Source organism: Coloeus monedula (genome assembly GCF_965178545.1).
Source record: "Coloeus monedula genome assembly, chromosome: 15".
In the NCBI taxonomy this organism is placed as follows: Eukaryota; Metazoa; Chordata; class Aves; order Passeriformes; family Corvidae; genus Coloeus; species Coloeus monedula.
This window is the reverse complement of record NC_138795.1, coordinates 7,056,282-7,081,667: the sequence shown is the minus strand read 5'-3', so window position 1 is coordinate 7,081,667 and position 25,386 is coordinate 7,056,282. Positions and strand designations below refer to the sequence as shown.

At 39.2% G+C, this 25,386-nt stretch overlaps 1 protein-coding gene across 2 annotated transcripts in view; it reads right to left on the bottom strand.

Moving 5' to 3' along the window:
- The window catches only part of RNF130 (ring finger protein 130), a 42,561-nt gene that overhangs the window by 1,932 nt on the left and 15,243 nt on the right, over positions 1-25,386 (bottom strand). Inside the window, exons 3-8 of one of the 2 annotated variants that reach the window (XM_082291350.1) lie at positions 16,646-16,896; positions 13,067-13,138; positions 11,062-11,144; positions 4,377-4,473; positions 3,169-3,373; positions 1,052-1,145 (exon numbers count right to left, since the gene is read on the bottom strand). In XM_082291350.1, coding sequence (XP_082147476.1) covers positions 1,052-1,145; positions 3,169-3,373; positions 4,377-4,473; positions 11,062-11,144; positions 13,067-13,138; positions 16,646-16,896 — 802 coding nt within the window. The other variant, XM_082291351.1, reaches the window with a different exon arrangement.

Below are 25,386 nucleotides of genomic sequence, written 5' to 3'. Positions count from 1 at the left end.
TAGACATGCTTCCATCTTATTGAGAAGGACACCTTATACTTTCCAAATAGCAGTAAAAGTTAAAAAAAAAAAAAAAAAAAAAATCCAAACCCCTTCTTTCTCTTATCTCAAAGAAAAAAAAAACAAAGAAAATGTTTATAAAGCTGCATTTCCAGGCAGCATTCCTTTGGATCTCACCCCACTTCTGGTTGAGAGATCAGCACTTTAATGGAAACTCAGCTGTGTCAAGATGTTCAGAGACAAAGAAAGATGTTGACACTTTGCCTTCACAAATAAATAATTAAATTATGATTAAACATATATCCTGAGCCCAGACATTCTGTAAACCTACATGAAAATAGCTAGATGTACCTAGTTAATAGATTTGCAGAACAGATTTATACTTGCCCACACACAGAATTATAAAAAAAGACTGGAAGTCATCTGCTAGGGTAATTTCTTGTCCAGCCTGTCTGAAGGGAGGCTGGGGGTTTCTATATAGGTTAAGAAAGCATGGAAGCAAGCCTCCCTTAATTTAAGAGAGGAGAAACAGTACTGCATTCACTGCTTTCATCTCTCCCTCACCTAAGAAGAAGTTAGTTTTCTATTTAAACACCTTTTTTTTTTCCCTTTAGCTGAAAGTGTGCCAACTAGGAGTACAGAATTATTTTTGTTTAATATGAAATTTGACTATAAAATCGAGGTGAAAAGTGTCAAAGCTAAGTGCTGGTAGTAAGTTTTACTGGCAGGTGAATTTTGAACATGGAATTTAATGGCAGAAATCTAATGTTTACCTAGACCAGTGATCAAAAACTGAACATAAATATTCTCTATTTCCCCTTTTCACGTCTCCACTTAGCAAAGAGATTTCCTCAGGTAAGCCAGCTAAATATAAATTAAGAGGGACTTTACCCTGAAACCTGCTGTTAACAGACACTCAACATTTGAGAAAAGCAGGAAATTCGATTCCTTGAAAACTATACATTCCCCCTTCTCTTGGTATTTTATTCCCAATGTTGTCCATGACACACACCCACCAGAAATGCACAGAAATATCTGAATAGTTACTTACTCATTAGCATTCAAGCTAGCTGTGGCTTTGATGATCATGTAGCAGAGTGTAAGGGCACTGAGGAGGCCAAAACTGGCAATAATAAACCATTCTTCTGTTGACAAAGGAAAGGGAGGAAATCACTCGTGGGAGAAAGCGATGCCAATATTTCCCTCAAACACCACTGGCGGAAGGCAAGAGGCTTCTAAGCCATGACTGGCCCCAGGAGGTGAAGCAGAAGGAGGTTAAGCCACAGAGTTACTGACGGGAGAAGGCTAGCAAAGAAGAAGTGGAGAGAGGTGCAGAAAAAAAGCATGGCACAACAGTATTTCCTGGCTGAGCCCAAGGGTTAGTGATAAAGAAAAGTTACTTAACAATGTAAAGTGAAATGCAGGATCAAGGGAAAATGTAATGAAAACTCTGTCCACCCCCAAGTCAGAAAAGCGACTGTCAGGTTGGGTTAGGTTTGGTGAGATGCAACTCTTTCACATAAGCACACCCAAAGTACTGTTGTACTTCAACTGTGTCTTCGCCCCCTCCCTCCTGAATTTATGTTATAGTGTTACTTAAAACCCAACAAAAATCAGGATAGATTGCTCAACAGTAAAACATAACTAGAGTTTTCCACTTAATAGACAGATAAACCCGCAGAAAAATATTTCAACACTGGAGTAGACACACACATATTAAAAAATAAAAAGTAGTATAAAGAAGTCTATTAAAGAATGTTCACTATTCAAAATTCTCCCCAGGATCAACCTGGCATAAGTAACAGTTCAGAATACAAACACAGTTGTTGAATACAGCTTTTGGTTTAACTCTCATGCATCAAAGAATTCATGTGTCACCCATAAAATACAAACATTTCAAGAGCCCTTTCTAAAGCTTTACTTTATAAACATTATCAGAATGAACTGTTGGTGGTTATTTCTTGTTTTACCCTGGTATCCCATCTGTGCACAAGCAGCACTACAGCTGGGAACAGACAGTAAAAACACCTTCTGAAAAGGCAGTTAGTAAAAAGAGAAAACTACAGTTTCCCACCCATGACAAGGAAGCAGCACAGCCACAGATCTGTTCTTGTTCCACAAGACAACTGAGTGCAAGGTGAACCAGAGGTTGAACTCTGGATGGCAAAGTGACTTACTGGCTTTGTGGAGAATCCAGATTTTGTAGGTGGATTTTCCCATCTCAGATCAGGACATTTCTAGATATAGACTATGTTTTCCATAAGGTGAGGGTTTTTTTAAATGAGACATTTACTTTGCTACAGCATCTAAAGAAACACTCTAATGAACTGCATTGGTTTCACTGCCTTGTATAGATGTATCAGTGGCAACCAGTGCCACTAAGTTCAAAATCTAGATCACATATGCACATAAGCAAAATACAAGGAGAAATTAGACTCTTGTACTGCATGGATTCTGTTTTTTGCAATTCATCCAGAAAAACAACCATTCATGCATCAAGTTGAGACTATACAGCATATAGAAAACTGATGCAATAGTTTTGTATTCATTATAGTGCTATTGTACATTAAAAACCCTAGGTAAATCCAGTAAGTGGAAATTTTCCATGCAGCTCTTATGGATAAGAGCTTTCAAGCAGTGCAGGAACACTTTTCTGATGTTATAAAACACTTGGACAATACTCAAATGTTGGTACATCAAATGCTTCTTTAATTCACAAATTTTATAATAAAAAACACCTGCTAAGTGATGTCAGAATTCCAGTAGCAATGTTCTCAGGGGAAAAAATGTCTGCAGAAATAGCAGTCAGCTAAAATATTTATATTTGTATAAATTATTGCACGTAAAGTATTCTGAAGGGATAAATAATAATTTTGGCAATCCAGCCTCTCGTGCTGGTTACCGAATTCACGAAGGTTATTTTGGTGCCATTTTAGTTCATCCAGGGTTCTTTGCATGCGGATCTAAATGGATATACCATTAATAATGGAAGTGTTGGCACTGTCATACCTAAAGTTATTGGTTCCAGTAAGGAGCATATGCCTCTTGCAGAGACACTGAGGTCACCTTTGTCCCTGCAGGGACATCCATCACCAGGGCCCTGCAGCACAGAGGGACACACACACCACGGAATCCGTAGGATGGTACTGGGAGCCAAAGGACACTTACTTGTCACTGCAATGTTGATCTCTCCTGACCTTGGTGTCAGCTCCCCGTCCTGTGGCAGCTGGGACATGCCCGAGGTGCGCAAGGGCTCCAGGCTGAGGGAGCTGTCGGTGCCGAAGTCGCCGAGCGCCGAGCGCCTGCTCGCCGGCTGCCCCCGCGTGAGCCTCTCCATGTCAAAGGCTACATTATCTGTGCACGGCACGTTGGGCTGGGCAAAAACACAGCTCCATGTTACAGCAGTGAATGTTCTATGGGTAGCAAACCTATTCATTGAATAAACCCACCCCCACACACTTCTTTCAGCCACTGTGGCTGTGCTGAGGTCACACAGGAGAGAAATGCATGAATGAACAACTTCTACCTGAAGTCACCTCTTTAAGAGGAGAAAGAAGAAGCAGAAAAAATGCTTGAGATACAAGGATGGGACTCAAATACACTTGTATCATAGCCTATGCCTGTATGGTTTACCACAACCATGACAAACTCTGAATTCTACTGTATCCTCTGCTAAAAACCCAGGTATGTTATTAACTGCAAAAACAGGTCATCCACAATATATCTGCTACTATTTCTTCGGAAATGTGCAAATTTGCAACTGACACAGCTAAAAATGGAGGCCTGATTATTCTCACTGTCTTGAATCAAAAACCAGTTTAGACAGTCTCTCCATATGTTCTTCTCCTACTCTGAAAAGAGCATCACTCCCACTTTATAATTTTTTCCTCATACAGGAAAGATTAAAAAAAATCTTCTTTGAGGTTTCATTGCTATCCCTTTGTGAACTGGTCAACCAAAGCATAATGTCTTATGGGGATCCCATAAGACATGACCTGCTTGAGGAAAACTCACTGCCCTTGGCTACAGTGGGGCTTTTAATGTACAAATTTAAGACTGTCTACAGGAAACCACGAGATTCACAGAGTAAATATAACGAGGGTTGAAAGGACTTGAGAAAAGGGAAGATTACAGAGAATCTAGCATACTTCCAGCAGATAATTGCCATAAATGCAAATATAACAAAATATTCTCAATGACCAACCAGGGAAAGAAGGACCAACAACAAATCAGCAGCAAAAAAATTGGTAAAACCCCCCTAATATTTTCTCAGTAAGGGTACTAGAATACCCTTACCCCTCTCTCCCCTAAAATTATTCTTCCTGTTCTGGGTCTCAGACATGGGAGAAAGAAGAGCTCACAACAGAGCAACTTACCACAATTCCCAGTGCCTTCAAAATGTTCAGTTTACACATTGGACACGTACAGTGCTCACTGAGCCATGGATCCACACAGACTTTGTGGAACACGTGCCTAGAAGAACAGAGAAGGTACATACATAGTTTGCAAACAATTCTATTTTATACAATGAAAACGACTTAAACTTTTGGATAGTTGCTTTTTTTAATTTTAAAATACATGCAAATCTTAGAATTGCCAGTATTCTGTGGTAATTGCAGTAATTAAAAAAAATTGCTTGTTGTTGTCACTCTTTACAAATAGTTCAATTAGGAGGAAACACTTGAAGATTTTAATTCCCACCTCACACCCCCCTTTCACTGTGGATATGAGTAGAAGATGTAAGGTAAAAGAACCAAGGTAATGCCATTCCCACCATAACTTGTCTACAGTCTTGTCTCAGTTTTGATGCAGAATTCGACCATAAACTGTGTAGGAAGAGCATAGATCCATCAGTTGTCAATTTTGTTCACAAGTCAGTGGAACCAACCCAAACACATTCCTGTTTGACTTTGAAAAGGCTTTTATAATTATCATATCGAAGTAAAAAGAAGGCTTTCCCCCTGCCATCAGTATTTCTTGATATCAAGAAGGAAAACGTGTCCATCATGATATGATTGTCATAAAAATAAAAGGAGAGGCAAACTGGGCTTTCAGAGGTGGAAAGGCAAATTGTGCTCCTACTTGCACAGCAGGGAACTCTGCAATAGGCAACAGTCTGCATTGCCTCCTACACTGCATTCAAAGTCTTAGTCACACACATGAATATAATGTAACAGTGTTGGGATTGATATAAACCAGTATAACAAGAAAGGACTATGCAGAGACCAAAACAAGGTACATAAATTAAAGGAAGTAAAGGAAATGAATGCTCTCTTAGCTTTCCAAAAGGCAAAGAACTTTTCAGAGGATATTCATGGTAGGCATGGGTATCACAAGACTGTCTACCCAGTACAGATTCAGCAAATACTCATAAAAACCCAATCTGAGGAACTGCCTATGATAACTCCAATGATAAGAGCCCTGATCCTTCATTTCCAGCGGTGCTGACTGCAGAGCAAGAAGCCAGTAAGAGCAGGCACACCCAAACACGACAGACTGGTGATCATGACAAAGATCAGCAATTACAAGGGCTGCTTAATCAGCGAAGAGCTGTGCTCTGGAGCCAGCAGGGAAAGGGGCAGGGGCAGAACAAGCAGTTCTTGCCATCTATTTGAGGCATCAGCAGGGTCTGCAAGAGGTGGTCATGTGTGCCCCCAAGGCAGCATAAAGCTGAGATATTCTCTGCCCCCTCCTTGCTCGGGTTACACTTGTGCTCTGTGCCTCAGAAAGCTCATCATGGAATCCGGGAGCTCTTTGCTCCCTGTCCTTTGGGATTTTAACACCAGAGACCAAATTAGGCACGTTGCCAGATTATCTGCTTTTAAGTCTCTGAAAGGCCTCCTGGAACTGTTAAACATTGCAAAAGACAGTATATAATTATGTTCCATGTCTTCAGACTGATGCAGGGACTAAAGAATATCAACATTACGAAGTTCTAGGCAGCTACAGCTCTATGTCCTACCTGTACTAATTAAAGATGCACAATTAGGGTGTAAAATAGTCAATAGAAGATAGACAGGGAGCAAAAGAATTTTGCTTATCTCTATCCCAGATAATGCAGGAATAAAAACTTCAAGAACCTCAGTTAGTCACTTGGCTGGCCTGTGTCCTCTAGCAAGATGGCAATCACAAAAAACAGGGTATGTACAGAGCCTTGTGTTCAAATCATCACCCAAAATAGACTCACTTCTATTATTATTCTTAATGCATTCCCTTCATTACTCACAAAACTACAGGAAACAATGTTTAGAAACTCTGGGTGATACAAAATGGTTTTAAATATTCTGAAACATACAGAGATGCTATTTTTCTATGTTAGGCAAATTATGACTTTTATTTGCTTGTTTTCTTTTAAGCCTCTGGAGTCTGTATTTTTAAAGTAGAACAAACCTGAAAATCTAATATTTTGGGCAAGAGCAGACATCAAGACTCCACAGAAGTATGAAAACAGCTTTATTATATCATTATTGGCTAATCAGTGCTGTAGAAGCACTCAGATCAAGTGAAGCAGGTGACTGATGTAGATGCCAACATGCATCCACTAAATATTATAAGTTATTTTAAAAAGCCATTAGCACTTTGATATATTTATATACACAGCCGAATTGTTTTTGTGACCCCCTAATTCTTTGCTTTTAGTTCCTAAACCTTCATGGATGTTTATTAATGTGTTTCAAAGAAGTGCAGCTCTCCAAAGGTTCTTGATTTAGAAATCATGGCTCTGCCTACTACTTACAGAGTTTCTCTACCTCCTAAAAAGTTTGCTGATAGCATTATTGTGGCTCAGGCTCTGTCTGGATTTGTCTGTTTGCAAGAGTTAAAAAGGAGTTATACAGCAATGACGACAGCAAACAAGAATTATTTTCAAACCTCACACTGACAAAGTAAGCCCTTGAAACTTCTGCTCTCATAAACCTTCCTCCTCTTCCTATTTCTGTCATTGGTATTCCAGGACCATAAATCTGAAGAATTCCCAGCAAGTTGCTCTTGGTCACGACAACTGATGATGTTCCCTCAGGAGCCACACGCTGGGGAGTCAGGTGTGACACAGCCTCTACTGCCTCTCCAGCCTTGGGCTGGAGGAAGCAGGGCTGGCAGCCAGGCTGGCAGCACTGATGGAGTCTCCCATGCAGGCACAACTCCAGGCAGGTGATCTGCAGGTATTTTTCCACTCTGTCAGCACACCCAAGCCAGTTGCCCTCCAGCTGGTAATAAACACCATAACACCAACTCTTGTACAACATGGCTTCTTTGCAGCATTTCACAGGGGAGAAAGTGAGTTAGGAATCTCCTTTAGTGGTGTAAGGCCTCCAAATTTGCACATCACAGACGGAAAAGGGTTGAATGATTTTCAAGTGCTGTTTCCGTAGAGCTCACTACCCTTCCCTGCTCTCAGTGCAGCATCCCACCAAAGGGACCTTTGCTGTTGCAAAGAGCATCTCTGGCTACTGCTGGGGGCAGCTGCTCCCCTGGCCCTGGGGTCCAAGGCACTGCAGGAGGCAGAAAGGATGCCATCAAGACTGTGTTAATTTGGTCTTAAAAAGAAAAAGGCAGCTATTTGCAGCAGCACAGAATCAAACAGATAAAAATATGAAAATCAGGTTTAGTCACTTTTGTCACTTTCCTCCTTCTTGCCCAGGATAGAAATTAAGAATTTGGCTCAAAAGCCATCTATTTTATAGTATTCACAACTCTTAATTCTTTTGCTACCTTGTTAATTCCTTCCTTCCCAGGATATCTTTCTGCCCTTTCCAATGTCATTTTCTGCTCTTCTCTAACCTGTCACTTTGCTCTCCCCATCCCTTATCTCTCACTAATCCTTCACACTACCCACTCCTGATCACTTTCCACCTAGTGCCTGTTCAGCCCCTAAATGCAACAGTGTGATGGTAGAATAAAATTACCTGAAGAAAGAAAATGTCCATGAAGTTTGTCTTTCGCTAGGATCCCTCTGACATTTGCTTCCTCTACTTATTTTTCCCTTACATAATGACAGTCACAAAAGACATATTCCTCAAGCTTGGAAGCCTGAAACAGATGGCTGCTTGTCCCTCAGTGCACTAAAGCTATAGGTATGTCCATAGGCTGCTGGTACTAAACATACTTCTCTCTCTAAAGCACAAAATGAGCTACTGCAAACAATTCAGTTGAATTTCTACCATTTTAACCATACTTTATTTTTAGATTGGCCACAATTTCCCGCACGCCATGAAACTTTACATCACAAATGTGGTGTTTCACTACAGAATTTTAGGTGCAGCTTGCTCAGCTGCTGGTAGATTTTGCCTGCTGTGTGTCTGCCCAGATTCCTCTGCTGAGGCACGGAGTGACAGACCATACTTAACTGCAGGGAATAACTGTGGTACTAAAGGGAAAGGCTACTTTTAAATTGATGAAAGCAGCAAGGATGCCTCATGCCAATGATTCCTACTGTCTAATGATTACAGCTCCCCCAACAAGCACAGGAAGAAGAATTTCTAGCCTTTCATTTGCTTTCTCTTGGTCAAGTAATTTTCTCCACGGTTTTCTTGCAATTTATTTTCTCATCTGGCTTAGAACCTCTCTTGTAGGCTTTGTTTTATAGTCTGTGCGCTGTTTGGGTTGTTTTTTTGTTTAAACTAACATTTCATGCTGTGCTAAAATGGGAGGTTGAAGTATGAGAAAGTAGAAAGGAGTTAAACCTCCAAAACAAGGTTTGGGGAGAAGCATTTCAGGCACTGAAGACTGAAAAATCTTACACGGAATCTGATATTTATTGGGCCCATCTCTGCAGGTAGTAGTTGGCTTTTCATCCACAAATATAAAAATGTCTTGTGGAAAGCATCCATCTCACTGTTTGTGTCTAGCCTAGATGGTTTTGCACTCAAAAGCTGAGCTACAGCAAATGAAAAGTGAGATGTAAAAAAGAAAGAAAGTGAACATAAAAGTTGTCATACAGCCTCCGGCAGGAATGTAATCTGAGCCTTCGCTGACCTTACATTCTTGTGAAAAACAGAACCGAAAACGATCTACACAAGAGCCTTGATCTCTCCCTTACATGGGAGACTGCACTGGGGCAGGTTGTGCTGAGGTGGCAGCCAGGTGCACCTGCATGCAGCTCCCTGAACAGCTGTAACTATCCCTGAGGGCCCAGAGCTTCCTGCCTGCAGGACTGCAGCTCACCAAAGGTGTATGAAGGAAAAGGACTTTTCTTTCTTTCTTTTTTTTTTTTAATTAAAAAAAGTATTAATGATCACCTTGTTTAAATGGTCTGTATTGTATCTGTGGATATGAGCAACATATCCACTGCTTGGACAGGGGCAGTTGTTCAACTAAGGAAGTTGGCTTTTAATCCCAACTCTGCCTTGTGCTCAGTGGGAAGAGTTGTTTTCCTATGGGGGAAGACTCATTCTCTCCTCACTGGCAAGGACCTCCTCCTGCCTTTTGTTTGGTATCAAGAGAAAGTCACAGAGGGGTGGGACTTGTGACCTTTCATTCCACGTCCTTGAGCCTCACAGTACCACCCTGAAGTACACAAGAGATGCTTTCTTAAGAGGCAAACAATCATCTCAGTGGTCCAAAACTGGTGTGCAGTTTCCAGAAGTTCCTCCTCTAATTTCTGACTAAGCTTCTGCATAACATATCAAAAGAGCAGGGCTTAATTCACCTACACAAACTTCACTTGAGATTGCAATAAATGATGTAACTCTGAAATCTTTACTTAACACTTGGGAGTACATTTTTTAGAGCAAGAGGACATCAACTTTGAGTAAAAATGACCAAATTGTAAAGAAGAAACATACACACACCCACATGATTAAAAGCTCCCAAACCTTTACAAATTAAGACCAAGCTCTTCTATTCCTAAATATTTTAATTGGAGTTTCTAAATAATCATTTGTAGAGTATGTTAACTAAACAACATTAAGAATCTAAAACACGTCACTGTTTCCTACTGTCCAAGAGGTAAGGAACACAGAGAACAGTAAACTGAATTAGATTTTTGGCTTCAGAAGTATAATGCACACATATGTCGATCAATAAGATATAAAATAATAGTGTTTTCCTTTTATGATGATGGAAATACACTGCACATTAGAAGATATTCCAGCTATTCAGAACAGCCTGCAGGAGGATTTAGAAGACCAATAATGAGCTCTTATGTGCTGCTGCTGCCTGACTGGAGATTGACTCCAACACATGACTTTGTTGCTTCTGGAGTATCACGCAGAACCATTTATGTATCAAGCACAAGCCAAGTTACTGGATCTTGCTGCATATACACAACCTAATTTACACATGGTTTTTGTGCCTGGAGATGAGGAGAAAGCTTTGCATTTCAGAACACAAGGGAAAGATGTCCTTGGTAATGCCTGAAGCTACCAAAATGTATGATGCATCAAAATCAGCCACCAGGTGGAAAAGTACTTAAAAGCATCTCTCAAAGAGAAAATGTCCCAAAACAACTCAAGAATGGAAATGGAATGGAAACAAACTGAAAACCTGTAAATGTCAACACAGTGCCATAAAAGGGGTAGAAGTTGTTATATTTTAAGCACTAATGCCGAATCACCAGCAAGTACAAATCTTCAGACACAAGCCAAGATCACACTGCACTGAAGAGACCAAAGACAGATGACAGCACAGAAGCTGACTAATGTCAGGAAGTATGAAGGTTGCAAAGACTGCATTTCTATTTCCTACAGTTTTGGAAACCATCAGCCAGCTGTTGCACATCTACTGTGCAGAATGCTGCAGCTGTACCTGGCTCCTTATACTGAAGTTTTTTGAGTCTGCCCATGACTTGGTCCTTAAACCTGCACCCCCCTCCACCTCACTGCAATCTCAATAGCTCCACTGTCAATATCTTTAATATAATTCTGTTTAATCTCCACTGTCCTAATAGTGCCAGCACCCACATTCACACTTTCTGGCACCATAGTCTAAAATAAAGTGGCTGTTATTAGGACTGAAAACATCCAACAAATGCATTTGTGAATTACAATGCACCTATTCCATGAAATGAAGCAAAAGAGCACCAACAGATAACAGTTTCCAAACAAAGCAACTTCATTATCTTACTTGCATGGCAAAATGCGAACAACATCGTTCTGCTTGTAACTCTCAATGCAGACAGCACAATGATCAAAGTCTGGGTCTGTTTCCTAAAATGAATAGAATGAGAATTCAAGTCAAGAGTCAAAGCTATGACAAATGTCAAAGTATTTGTGACTAGTACATGAACTGCTTTGTGCCAAGTAGCTGTTACCAAGCTATAAATCCAATGACTGCATTATTATACTTCAACATGACTCAAGCAAGAAAAGCATCTCATACATACAAAACTCCTATTTTTTTGAGCTGGTAAATCACCATTTGAAACATAAGCTAAGGCCTAAATGATTCCAATGTTCAGTGAAATCATTATAAAATATAGTGGAATTTTTCCTAGATTTCCTTTTGTTTTTTACTTCCAGCTTGGAGATAACATTTATCCAGGGCTATTTCATCCAGGGTTTTTTTGGTTTTTTGGGATTTTTTGGGTTTTTTTGGTTTGTTTTTTTGTTTGTTTGGGTTTTTTGTTGTTGTTGTTGTTGTTTTTGTTGTTTGTTTGTTCTGGCAGAATAAGAATTCTGGGGCTCATTTTTACAGCCAGAACTAGCACATATTACTTATTGCAGAGTAGTCCCATGTTTGTGTCTGCTGCTTACTTGCAGAAATATCATTGCTCTTATCCAGACATGAACATGAGGATCACTGATTGACTGACTCTTCTCTTTTCTGTTTTCCAGAAGTTAAGATTTTTTAAAATTCTATTTTAAAATATGGTATTTTAAAATTCCAATTGAAAAAGATGGGACTTCATTTGGATATAGATATGGCATCAACAATACATATTTAAAATGTTTGGGCCTGTGACAAAAAATAGGCTGTTCCTTCTCTTAGTTCAACGTCACTGTTCTTTTTGATGCCAACCAGCTACAAGCCAGACACCAAGACAGGGACCAGAGCAAGGCCACAGCCACTCCTGGTCAGCAGCAGCCAGGGCGGCACACAGAGAATCCTGATGGCTCCTCTGAGGAAAAAAAGGTTTTTCCCACTGTTCACCTGCATGTGCACCTCATGCTGTCTGCACTGCAACCTACACAGCACTTGACAGCATAAATTCAGAACTGGCAAGACAACAACATTTTTTAACATGGAAAAGTTCCTCTAATCTGTATGTTCTCCCATTCCAGAAAAGATTTAGTGCAGTGGGCTGTTTTGAAATAAAACTACATAGGGAGGGAGGAAGAACAGAAAGACATTTTCTCTGCCTTCTTTCTGGAAGCAAATTTTCCTATCACTTCCTAATCTCCCACTGCTGATAGTGTTGACAAGAAAGATAAAAAGGAATCACAATACAAAGGCCCTAGGAAATAAGATTTTAAAAATCAAATCATAGCCAGAATTTCCCTGCCTTTTGAAAATTAAAGCTAAAAAATTAAGCAAGATTAATGACTATTTTTTCCTTTCAGAATCAAAAATAAAGTGATACTGCTCATAAAGTGGAAAAAGCTTACAACATAACACACCATACATTTTAGTTTGTATACCAGCAAGAAATGTTCTTGGAGTAACATTTACTGAAATACCTCTTTATGCTCCCCCTTAACTTACTGAATAGTTGTATTTTACTTAAGAGATATCTTCAATTATCTGTCTTTTATATTTATTTTTCCTTTACAGAACCTATATATGGAAAGGTTCTAAGCTTAAGAATTCCACATAAACAATGCCAGCCCTTATGTACTCACGCCAGGACATCCTCCCAGCCAGCCAGCACACAAAACCACCCTCAGTCACAGTTGCCAGATGGAGTGCAAATAGTATTTAAGCAAGAAAAACTTCTTTGAAATATACAGACTTACAGCACACATCAATACTAACAGTTACACAAAATATTGTGCCACAGGACAAAGTAAGCCTCCAACAAGGAAGGCAAAGTCATAAATCAGAAACTGAAAGAAAAAACTGAGAGTGTTTCCCTAGAAAAAAAAATAAACATGACGCTCAAGTTTATCATGTTGAAATCTTATTATTATACCTTATCACCCTTCTTTACTGTCCTGGTTGTCAATTTACCAATGGCTTTCTTGGCAGCATCTCCAAGTCGACGCTAATAAAGTGACAAAGAAGAGAACACAAATTAACCCTGATAAACAAGCTTCATTAGTGTCCTTTATAATGACTTATTTGGGCTCAGTAATACCATTGCAATACACACTATGGCAGCAGGCCAACACATAAGACAAAATGCAAACACAGCAAAGCACTGAGATTTGTTGAGAAGGAAAAATAGCCAACAGCTGAATCCTCAAATGCTCTCCATAAGCATGGGCATAAAACTCAGGGACTGTATAGAAGTCCACAGAAGTGAATCAGCACTGATGTGCAAAACTAATCAAAGCCAGGTTGCAGGATACAAGCTGAAGCAATGTCCCCTCCTGATGATTTCCATTGTACTCTGTTCATACTGGTTTTTATTCAGTGTGCTGTAATACACTGCTTGTTCTCTTAAGCTTGAATTATTTTTATATTTCCCCCCTGAGCAGGCTGATCTTATTCTGAGATGCACAAGATCCTCCCAGTGTAACCTAGTTTCTCTCTTGCTATTACCCAAAACCACCACAATCTCATAAAAGAAAAAAATGATGGGTCACGAAATCTAAATAAGCCAATACAGACTTAAATTAAGCTGAAATTAGTACTGGTTTGAAGATAACCTCAATCTGCATGCAGAGGCCACACTATTTTTCTGCTGTTTATGTTGCTTCATGACCACCACAGTTAGACGGAAGGAGCCTTTTCTGACATTCAAGTGCTGATTCCTACCGAAATGCCCAGTTCCCAGCCAACAAAGAATGGCTGTTTGTCACTGTTTACGCACTGGGGTCCCAAAGGTGGGCACTGAATGAAACAAAGATCCTGTTGTCTTCCTTCAGTGACATGAGACATCAGACTTGGTTTAAAACTGACTTAAAAAACAGAAGTTCGGTATCTCCTCTTTCCCCTCCAACCTGTACCGAGTACTCCACCTTTGAAAGGGATGGGCTGCTTCTGAGAATGCAGCTCTCAAAACCTTTCCTGCAGCCTGCAATCCGTGTGTGGGGTTTTGTGCCCACCTTCTATGAAACTGAAACCCAAATCCTTCATAAGGTGTACCCCCTGTATCACACATTTCCCTGCACACAAACTGGAATGAAAGTTGCTTTTATTTGAGAAACAATGACGTCACAAGTCTGCATCGCAACTGACTGTACCACTTATTCTAGAATTACATAAGCACTTTTCTTCCTTGTGGTTTCACAGAACAGCAGCTCTTATTTTGTATTTTTTAGAGCAAGGATTTGAAAAAAAATCAGATATACAGTCCCAGCTACTGAAGCATATCCATGTAGGAAGCACAGCATCAGAAGCAGAGCTGGGATAGGAAATGATATGCTTCCTAGAGTCAAAAATCTCACCCTAACTTCAATATGCAAGAATTTGGTCAATTTAAGCAGATCTAAATTACATGCTCTGGAACAAGCATATTGGCCTGAGAACTTAATGACACAGAACACACTGGGCACACTGCTGGAGTAGATAACCATTGCATAACCAAAAGAGTGATTACTGAGAGGAACGAGGCTGAAATGGCTTTAACTCAAATGCTCAACACTACCAGCCAAGTAAATGTGGGTAGTATCTGTATTTCATTCCACTGCATGTGATTGTATATGCACTACAAGAAATTTTAAAGATTATTTTCCCACTGAGAGCATAATATTTCAGCAGAATTCTTCCAATATATTGAAGTTCTTTTACGTAAATAAATTTGCTAAATAATAACTTTCATCTCTTCCGTTGAAGAGGTCAATCTCTTCTATTTTCTAATTTTAACAAATACTCTTTCATGCTAACACTGGAAACACTCAGAATTTGCTATTTTGCTAAGTTAGGGCACAGGCACAGACCATATGCTTGCCTTTAAAAACCACAACCGTGTGGATGGAAAAGGTCACTTCCACATGCAAAAGAGTTTCACACCTCCAATGGAAGCACGCAAGAATAACCATGTGAAATACCAATATCTGCTTGTGTTATCTACAAAACACAGCAAGTTTTTGATGGCTTTGATTTAAAAAACAGAAAAACGTGCGCCTTGACGTAACTTAAAAACAAGATCATAGCCTAAACCAAGTTATTTCATCACTAACAGTACAGTCTTTGTGAAAGCTCTCAAAGCTCTTTAAAAGTAAGCTGTAGCTGTCGCCACCTTCTTATTAAAGTTTAATAAGCTCAGCTTTTTAAACCACATAAAATTTTCATCAAGTTTCTCCTGACCTTTGTAAAAATTTAAAGAAAGAAAAAAGGTCGTAAGAGCCCTTTCCCAATGGAGCAACTGTTTTGAAACGTGGACATTTGGAAGAAGCCTAGAGCCATGTAGGGGATAGAGAAGGCACAATTTAGTATTCCACAGACATTCATTAAGTTACAGTTATATTTAAACTTTCACCATCCCAAGGGACCACACAAAGTACCGGCTACAGTGTGGTCATTTAAGAATGACATCCTTAGGAAAATCTACAGGATGCCCATGGGACCTGCAGCATCAGACACTATTTATAGCAACTGAAAAGGAAATCCTGTGCCACCACCAAGGCTTTGTAAGCTTGAATTTGTTCTAGGTCTGACGGAACACCAAAGAACTGCCTCACAGCCAGCTGCTGTGTATCACCTGTAATTTGGGGGAAAGGGGGACAGTGACTAGAGGTCAGGAGGTTTTGACTAGAGGTCAGGAGGTTTCTAAGTTAGCCTTGGCAGAAAGACAGGGCAAAGAGGACACTATGGATTTCCCAAGGCTTACTGACCCTTCTCAATAAAAGCCAAGGCACACTATGGAAGGTCATTAAGTCCACACTAGTAAAACATTTACTTCTAAAGTTTAATCTGTGTTTGAGTTGACAATTTGATTTAGTCTGGGTCTCTGAGTATGGCCATAAGAGTTGAAAAGGAATGTAAGCAAGGTATATTGGACAAAATTTTAGTTAAAATATATCACCAGGAGAATTAGGCACTCCTTACCAAGGGTGATCTTAAATAAAGTTGAAAGTCAACACAGACCACTAAGCAGCTCTACACCTTAGTTTTCTTACCCTAACATTCATGATAGATTTTGATTTAGGAATACTTTTATACAATTTCTGAATTACCTTAACTATTACAGAAGGTATCCTTAAGAGCGTAGAGAGAATTTGTAACATTTGCTCAGTGTTCCCCCATACTACACAAGTCGATTCGTAATTTAACTTTCTTCCCCATTCCCAACATACATCCAGTACGTATTTATTCAGCCAACACAGAATTCATCTTACTTTTGGATTTACACTAACTAAAACTCCAAGTATTTTGCTTCAGTTCTATTCTTTCCTGTCATGTATTAGGATCTATACCGGTGCCGCTCAGGTTGAAAACACTTTGCTATATAAAAATCCTTGTCTGGCAACATGCTCTGCCTTGGAACAAAGAGGTTCTGAACACCAGTTTGATGGGCATTCCTTAGAAACTATTTGTTCTCTATTGATTATTGTATACAGAAATATTATGTCCATAACTTAAGAGAAAAGAAGAGACCCCTTACCTGATTCCTGTCACGTGCACTTGTGTACCTGATCTTCTGGATGAAGTAAAATATTAACCATGCTGAAGAAATGATCATCAAAACAATGAATGATATTGACACGAAGACTAGAGAGCCCCGACTGAAGTTCTTCGGAGGAACACGGGACCCCACTGCTATGGCCATCAGGACAGAGATATTCTTTTCCAAGTAATTCAGGATCTCCTTAACCTTCGATTCTGTAATCATGACAGCAACAATGTCTCCAGTTCCTATAAAAAGGGAAAAAATATTTAATTTATATTTAAAATTAACATGGCATGCTGCTCACAAGATGAATTTTCCAATTTTCCAAATGGAAAGCCATTTGACAACTTGAGGTTTTAATCTAAGCCATCTGTGGCACATGGAACATGATACTGGGCACTCTACTCATGCCTTGTCCTTCAAACCCAGATTTTCAAATTAGGGCGTTAACATGCAAACTCTCTGCAGCTCCACACATAGTAACAGATCTCTACTTGCTGGTTACACAGTACTTCCCACATTGTAATTACTGTGTGCAGTCCGAACTAGCTTTCAAAAGAACGTTTGTTCCAGATCTGAAGCCATGAATACCTAAACAGGCAACTCTCAGAAAAACATTTAGGAGATGAGTGAGAATATGAGAATATTGCTCGAGCGCCCTTAGCACAGGCAGTACTGTGGATGTTGCTGAGAAGAGTTATGCAAGTTCCCCAGCATGGTTATGTGGCTGCAAAGTAAAAGAGAACTGAAAAACTTGGCGGAAGTTTGACTGCTGATTTTATCACCCATACAAAGACACGCTTGATAGGATCGCAAAGAGGCTGTCAGCTTCATCAGCTCCATTTTCAATGTGTAGCCCATCTGTTTTCATAGTGTCTTGCCTCTAGACTATTTCCTGTCCCAAAGGGAAAATTATTGGTACAAGGATAATAGGAAAACCATAAGCCTTGCCAAAAAAGAACAAAATCACCTGTAGAGCAGAGAGAGCACCCATGTTTTAATGCAAAGACCCCATTAAAAAAAGAGGATTTTGAACACAGGGTAATTATAATTTCAAAGAAAGGAAAGTTTTAGAAAAACCAAAGCCAGAAAGAAAAAAAACCTTGCGAAGTTTCATTCTTATTCATCCAGACTTATTTGCTTCCTATACTAAAAACCTTTTCAAGACCTATTTTCAAAATGCTTGCAAAATCTGCTCATCTGCTTGTTCCATCTGCTTGCTCCAATTCACATTCCCTCAGAGAGGAGCTGTATAAGGCAAACGACTTCAGCACAAGATTCTGGATTTAGAGTGGATTTAAACTACAGAGAATCTAGTGCGACAGTAGAGAACATGAGGTCCTATTTTAACACAAGGCATTTGTTCAAAGTCTTTTAATCAAAACCTAATTTTTAAGAAGCTACTGTATCCACAAAATGATGTTCAAGAGCCAAAAGAGCAGCATCTTTGAAACCCTGGGCACAATAATTCAGGGTGACAGCTACATAGTTTTTCCACAATGGGGATTTTTAATAGAGTTGTGCAACAGCCTTAAATGTTCTCTTATTACACTTTGCATTCACTATGCTAAATAGTAACATTTACAGCCACTATAATCAGTTTTCCTATTAAGTTCACTAATGCTGGTGATGTGAATTCTTCTGACAGAACTACTCAAAAGAATCAAAATTTATAATCTCAGAAATTAAAACCTGCACAATAATTGAAAAAACATTGCACAGCCCTCAAATTGCTTTCCTCAAGAAATTTAAACTTTTCTATATTTAAAATTGAAATGGCAAAGTCATTCAGGCCTTGTCCTGCTAACATGGGGCTAAATAGGGAAAGAAAGTTCAGTGTTTCCTTCCGAATATTTTTGAAACAGTGCCACAGTAATTCAAAAGCTTTGAATAGCAATGAAAGCTCAACACAATTTATTTAATCTCTAGTATAGCACAGACTCACACAAGACCAATTTTAATCCAGCTCTCAAGAGATATTTCAGTACCAAGTTTGGTTTCATGCAAAAATAACCAAGATATTTAATAGACAGCAAAGCTCAGAGTAAAAGTCCGTCACTAGCTTTATTTTCATGGAAATCTACCCAGATTCCTATTTGTCCAGTTGGGAGGACAGTTCCTGCCCTGACTTTCAGCACATTTTTACAGCACAAGAGACACCCTTCCTACAATATCCTGTATGCAGATGAAGCACATGCTCCTGCAACCCCAAATCCCTGCAGCTCACATAGCGCAAGATCAATCAAGAGCAGATAATTTATACTGCTTGATATTTTCCCCAGACTTCACTTCTGCTCTTCGTATCTAGTTCAGGCAGAGAAGAAAAGCAGGGAAGGGTTCAGGAGGACTGTATTCCCCAGAGCACATGCTCTGCTAAGCTTCCCCAGAAGAAATTTATTTGCACTGAGAAATTATGTTAGTATGAAAATATCACGCTGAAGCACTCAATGTAATATCCTAACATGATTTATAGTTATCTGCAACGCAAAGATGACAAAGATTTTCTGATACTAGTCCAGTGTTATCTGAATCCAAAGCTGAAGCCTCTACCTATTCCCTGCTGCCCAGGGAATGTGACAAAGCTGACAATCTGTCACGCGTTTTATATAAAGCCCAGCACAATGGGAACCTCTGGCATCACTGCAAAGTGATTTGCATTCCAAATGACTCAACTGGGAACAGCCAAAGTGCTACTGCTGCTTCTGACCCCGCCAGAGCCAAGGAGAACTGCAGAAAAGAAAAATAAATTGTGTCTGTTAAACATACTGAAGCTCAGTGGAAACTGGGACTTGGTTCATCCATATTTTTGTCAGGGGCATCACCCTAAATAATTTTAGCAAGAACTCCCTGTTTGAGAACAATTGGGGGCAGGAGGAGACAGTGACTCATTTATTTTAAGCACCTTGAAACCTTTTATTTCTGAAACTTTAGCAGAAAAAAATCCTCAGGTGAAGACAGAAAGACTAAGAGTGTTTGTGAAACTCAGAGAATATGGTCTTACTCCATAATCTTTCGAAAAGCAAGATTCTCCTCAGCCAAGAACACAGAGTCCAGAGAAAAGAATATGGATTGCTTACTAAAGCCAATGAACTACACATGGAACCATAGATGACAAGCTAGGACAGACGGTAGACATAAGATAAATATTGATGCCTGTAAACATAAATCATTTAATTGCTATCATCCAAGCCCAGGCAGCTCTTTCCAGCTTGCAATTTTATCATGCGCATGTTTAATTAGGATAGTTATACAACTCTGTGTATGAAAAGGGATGAAGTTGTGACTAATCATTAAATCTGTGTAATGTTACATTGTGAGAGCAGAAGAGAGAAAAACTTAAGAGCTGAGAAGACACTAAAAACAAGACTATGGGAAAAACAGCAACATCCAGAAGTTTCCTGTAGAGCTCGTAAGGAAACTGCTTTGCTCTCTCACTGACCTATTCATATGTCCTAGCAGTTCTAAAAGAGCATGCTTAGAAAGTCAATAAAAAGTAATCTCAAAGAAATGTTACAAGTGTCTGCACAGGCAAATATTTGTGGTGCTTTTGTTGTGTTTTTTTTTTTGTTTTTTTTTTTTTTTTTGTGGGTTTTTTGTCATTTGCTTGTTTGGTGGGAATTTTTTTGGGTTTTTGTTTGGTTTTGCCTTTTCTTTTTTTTTTTTTTCCTTTTTTGTTTGTTTGGTTTTTTTCGTTAATTCTTGACTACCAAATGTTTGTCTGAAGCTCAAAATATGGATAACTATGTCCAGGACACCAAGCTGAAGCTGAAGACAGGCATGGTTCAAACAGGAGACTTCAAACACCTCCACCTAGCACCCACTAGAGGTTGCAGGGAATGGCAGCCTGGCAAAATGCACCTGCCAATCAGGCTGCAATGCTTCAACCACCTTCTCACAGATGGGGAGGGCAAAACCTTAGATCCCATCTTGACTGTGGAAAGTGTCAGACCACCTGTAAAAGGCACTGAACTATTTTGATTTGATGCAACAAGGTTTGCAGAGAACTGAGAATTAAGTTAGATACTCATAACAAAGGTCAGTGATTTGCTAATGGCTGGTATTTAAAGCTAAAGTCCTTGCAGTAAGTCTCTGATAGTGGCTGCTGATGCTGCAGACACAGCGTGAAGCACACAGACTGCACTCATCTCATGCTTGCGAAAGAATATTGTCCTCTCTTTAAACAGCAGAGAATATTTAACTACAACTGAATCCTTTCATCGCTTCTTTCCGAAAACCCTAAACTTAGCAGACATTTACCTGAATAATTCTGCTGGTGAAAATTTCAGAGTACTTCCTTAGAAAACACAAACAAATTCCCATTTCCTGATAAAGGTAAAGAATGGTCCAGACAGTCACTTGAAAGCTGGATTCAGACATTAAAATGCCACTGCCTTTCTGAGTGCAGCAATAGGATCATCATCATGATCACTTAATTGGAAATAAAACTGCCAATCTTCACAAACCAGACTTCCCTAATCTTCTGTTAAAATCCTGTAGCTGTGTGCTAAGCATTTCTGAATGCATTATATCAGAAATAAAAAGACAGCAATACCTAATATTCAGTACCCAGGAAAAGGATCAATCCTAGTACTGTCAGCGACATATTTCTTGGAATAACATTAACTAACAGTGAAACCACTTCAACAGAATTTGGGAGCCCAGAAAGTGACAAAGCAAGCAGGAAAGCACTAATGAAAGCTATGGCTGTATATGAAATTTTGAGAGACTGACTGTGAGTTCTGTGAAAACACCAAAAGACATCTGAGCTGCATCAGAGCAGAGGCGAAAGCAAGGATTACTGCTACCAGGGAAGGGATTCAGCCATAAAGGATATAATCCATGGAACTCGTGAGGTAAAGGATAAGGAAAAGGCATGCTGACCTGTATGCAAAGCTGTGCCACTAGAAAAAGTGGGCTTGGGGAGAAGAGTTTTTAAATAAAAATTCCACAGCATTTAACAACAGTGGGGAAACCCACAAATTTATCAGGTACCTTAACATTTTCATCTGATGCAAAACAAAGAAATTTGTTATGAAGAATAACTCTTACATTCTAAACAGGTTTATGGGAAAGCAGACACCAAGAGGACGAGCCTTGGCATATCTTCAGAGTTATTAAAACTGGTCTAGCTGCACATATTTTTATTTTGATCTAATCAGAAAGTAAACAAGAGCACATCCAAGCTGTCAACACATGAGCAATCTCAAGAGTAGAATATGTTGTTTGAGATGTCCCAAATCAAATACAGAAAAAGCCCATAATATTTGACAGTTATTGCATTCTAAACAAGACAAGAATTTAATGCCAAGAATATACATTAATTTTAAAATGAGACTGGTAGCATTTTAAAATATTTGTCTTCCTGTTGCCTTAATAATATTGAAAATGTTGAATTCTTGCCTGTATGTAAACATTTACTTTAGGATGCCTATTTTATGTAGTGTCAGACACCAGAAAAGATTTTACAAAATTACCATGAGAAAAATCATAAAGGGCAGCAGCATATGAAACTATTATCCAAACGTCAGGCTTTTAAAGGTGCCTCAGTTAAATACAACCAGTGGAACAACTTGCTATCCCAAAACACTGAGCAGGTATTTGCAGAAATCACAAGTCTCTTTGCTGCACAAACCCATTCAAAACAACCTAAAGTAAAAGCTTCTGAAATTAAAACTTGAATGCTGTCTACTCAAGAGGACAAAGAAGTAGGTATTTCAAGTTCAGGGAGGAACAGGCTTCTATGAAATACTGTCAATGTATATCTGAAGAGCACTCAGAACTTTTCTTTGTAGCAAAAAGCTACAACAGATTTCACTCTGTCAGGTGAAGAGAGGGTCCTGCTCTGTGCCCTCTAAACATGGTTACACACTTCAGTGTTCTGGAACATGCCAGGCACTGCTGTACTGCAGACATGATGGACTATCACAAAGTCTGCTCCTTTAAGAAAAGCAGGCATTGATTCAGGCATAGGATTAGAAAACCAGAAACAGCAAGAGCAGCTTTTCAAAGATGGGTGTGACACAATTAAATTCAAAACAAATATTAAAGCTTAATCAGATTTTTGTTGTGCTAGCCTGTAGCACATTAAATTAAGTCCATAAGTGATAAATAATAAACTTATAAGCCTATCTCCTTTGTTAAACAAGAAACGATGCCTCAGTATAATGTCGTTGCCATATTTTTGATCAACTTTATAATCTACCCTGACCAAGAGTTCCTAAAAGGAGAGATAAATTGCAAAATCAGTTGAGAAAACTGTTGGGCTGTATTTAGGTAACAACTACTGACACATTATTTCATAACCCAATTGCTCTATTCTGACACTCAGGGAAATGTTTCTTATGGAGAAATTAGCATACAATCAAAACAGGTAGTCACAGCCACATCCTGATTCATTCACAAGTCCAAATCCTGCTGATACACGTGAGCTGGCGAGCTATGCCCCTGGATTTCCTCAAGCTCGTCAAGGTCAAGCTGACTCTCTCCTGCACTAACACACTCCAGAAAACCAACACTCACAGCCTCTCAAAGATACAACAAAACTTCAGTTTGTACAAAAGAGGCATTGGGCTTTGGCTTCTCTGCAGATCATTTCCCCTCCACCAGCGTCACCCAGGGAGCTCCTCTCTGTCTTCCATCCCAAGTCATATAACACTAAGCACTGCCAGAAGAATTAAGATTCTCTACTAAGCTACAAGATGCACCCACCTTTTTTGCAAGAGCTCCACAAGTTCCAGAATCTCTGCTCAGTCTTTAAACATGCTACTTCAATGCTTCTGGATGGGCAGCAGGAGGACAGACCCGTGGCTGGGCCAAGAAGGGGAGAGAATTTATAAATCCCTGGAATGTGAACTGCAGCAGAGTTCCCCTAGAATGGTAAGGACACTGGATTCTGGGGCTTGGGGTTTCTTGTGCTCCCCTCTTTTGAATTTCCTTGATAATTCCACTTATATCACATATTCCCTTTCTGTGGAAGACATGTAGGTTCTGGGAATTACATTTTTATATATATATATATATATATATATATATATATATATTTAGTGCATGTGACTTCTTGGGTTCTTTACACTAGGGAAAACCAAGCCGAGACAAGAGAAAAGCAGATAGACGTTACAATGACTTTTGAGATATTTCACACTCTTTCCTGTCTTAGCAATGCCTCTTTGCATCTGCTTGCACTACAGTTTTATCTTTTTTAAAGGAAACGGACATTCCACCTAAATAATGCCGGAAGAATAAAAAAAGCTCGGCACAAAGAAATGTGTCACTTGATCATCCCCTTTCCACAATCTGTGCACAGATTTTTTCTTCTTTTACTTAAATTTTTACATAGCATTAAGCAAATTTTACTGTGAATAAACTGATTTGCAGCGTCTTTTAAAGAATAAATACTTGTAACTGTTAAGGTATTAGTATGCTAACGAAGCAGACCAAATTTTATATTCAAACCTTGAACAAATGCAAATTAATAAAAAGCTGAAGGATCACTTTAAGTTTTGACTAGGGAAACGGTGTAATCCTAACAAATTACACACCACTGCATAAAAAGGTTCCTTGTGTCACAGTTTCACACATTTCTGAAATATCTATACCTGCCTATCTTCAAAAGATATTTTTGCTAATTTGAAAACAGCTTTTCTTCACTTTCTATACTTTTGAACAGTGTCCAAAACCTGTTATGGTGTCACATTCTTGATTCATCAATAATATTAATGTAGCGTAGACATCACTGGTCCATTCATCAATATAAGACACACCTGGATTTTGATAATTGTCTCTTGCATTCCACAGTGTGACCAGGTGCTAGCAGGTGGCTTACATTTTGCCATTTCTGGACAGCAGTTTGTATTCCCACTAATGGATGGTGCAGCTAAAAAACCCAGGCATTTCTAAAATGGGCAATTTGTCATGCTCAAGTATTTTCTTCTATAGACACACAATTTCTCTACGGATCTATCTATCTGGACATGAACAGTCACTGCAAACAAATTCAGCAAAGCACAAAAGAGAAATGGCAAGATAGCCTTACCCAAGGACACTATAAAATACTTTGAGAGATTTACAAAGAGCATATTCATAGATTAATATCATAAATTTGGTTCTACTGAGTCCGTAGATACAGGGAATTACTCTACTGCTGGAGCTCAGACTTTGGATAAGAAGAAGAATGTAATTACTTAAGTCACTAACAGTCCCGTGGGCCTCTTCACAGTCACAGAACTAATTACCCTTTCAGCTGGCTGAGTTAAAATGAGCCTGACTTCTGTTATTTTAGTTGTGGATGAGGCATGTATGACACAGAAACACTGGTAAGGAGTTCTGCAAGGCACCAAGGCTACGATGGCTCTGTAAAGGGGCTTCCCTGGATTGCCTTGAAGAGAGAAGTGCTTCCTTATGGTCCAGAATCAGCATGTCAAACATACTCCTCTCCCTGTCTCTAAGTGTCAGACACCTCCATCTACTGTGTGACAGACTTTCCTGATTGATACACCTCCAAGGAATGTAGTGGGAAACATGATCAACAATAAAGCTGTTGACATTCATCCTCCATATTTTCAATTAGCAAACATAACCAAAAAATGATCAAATATATGTAAACTATGGTTAGACTATTAATTGCTTGGCCTTTTTTAAAGCTTCAGCTTTAATGACTCAGCTCTTTCCTTTTCACTAATATTCTGAGGTAAATTAATAATAACACATTTTAATAATAATATTGTAATATACAATAA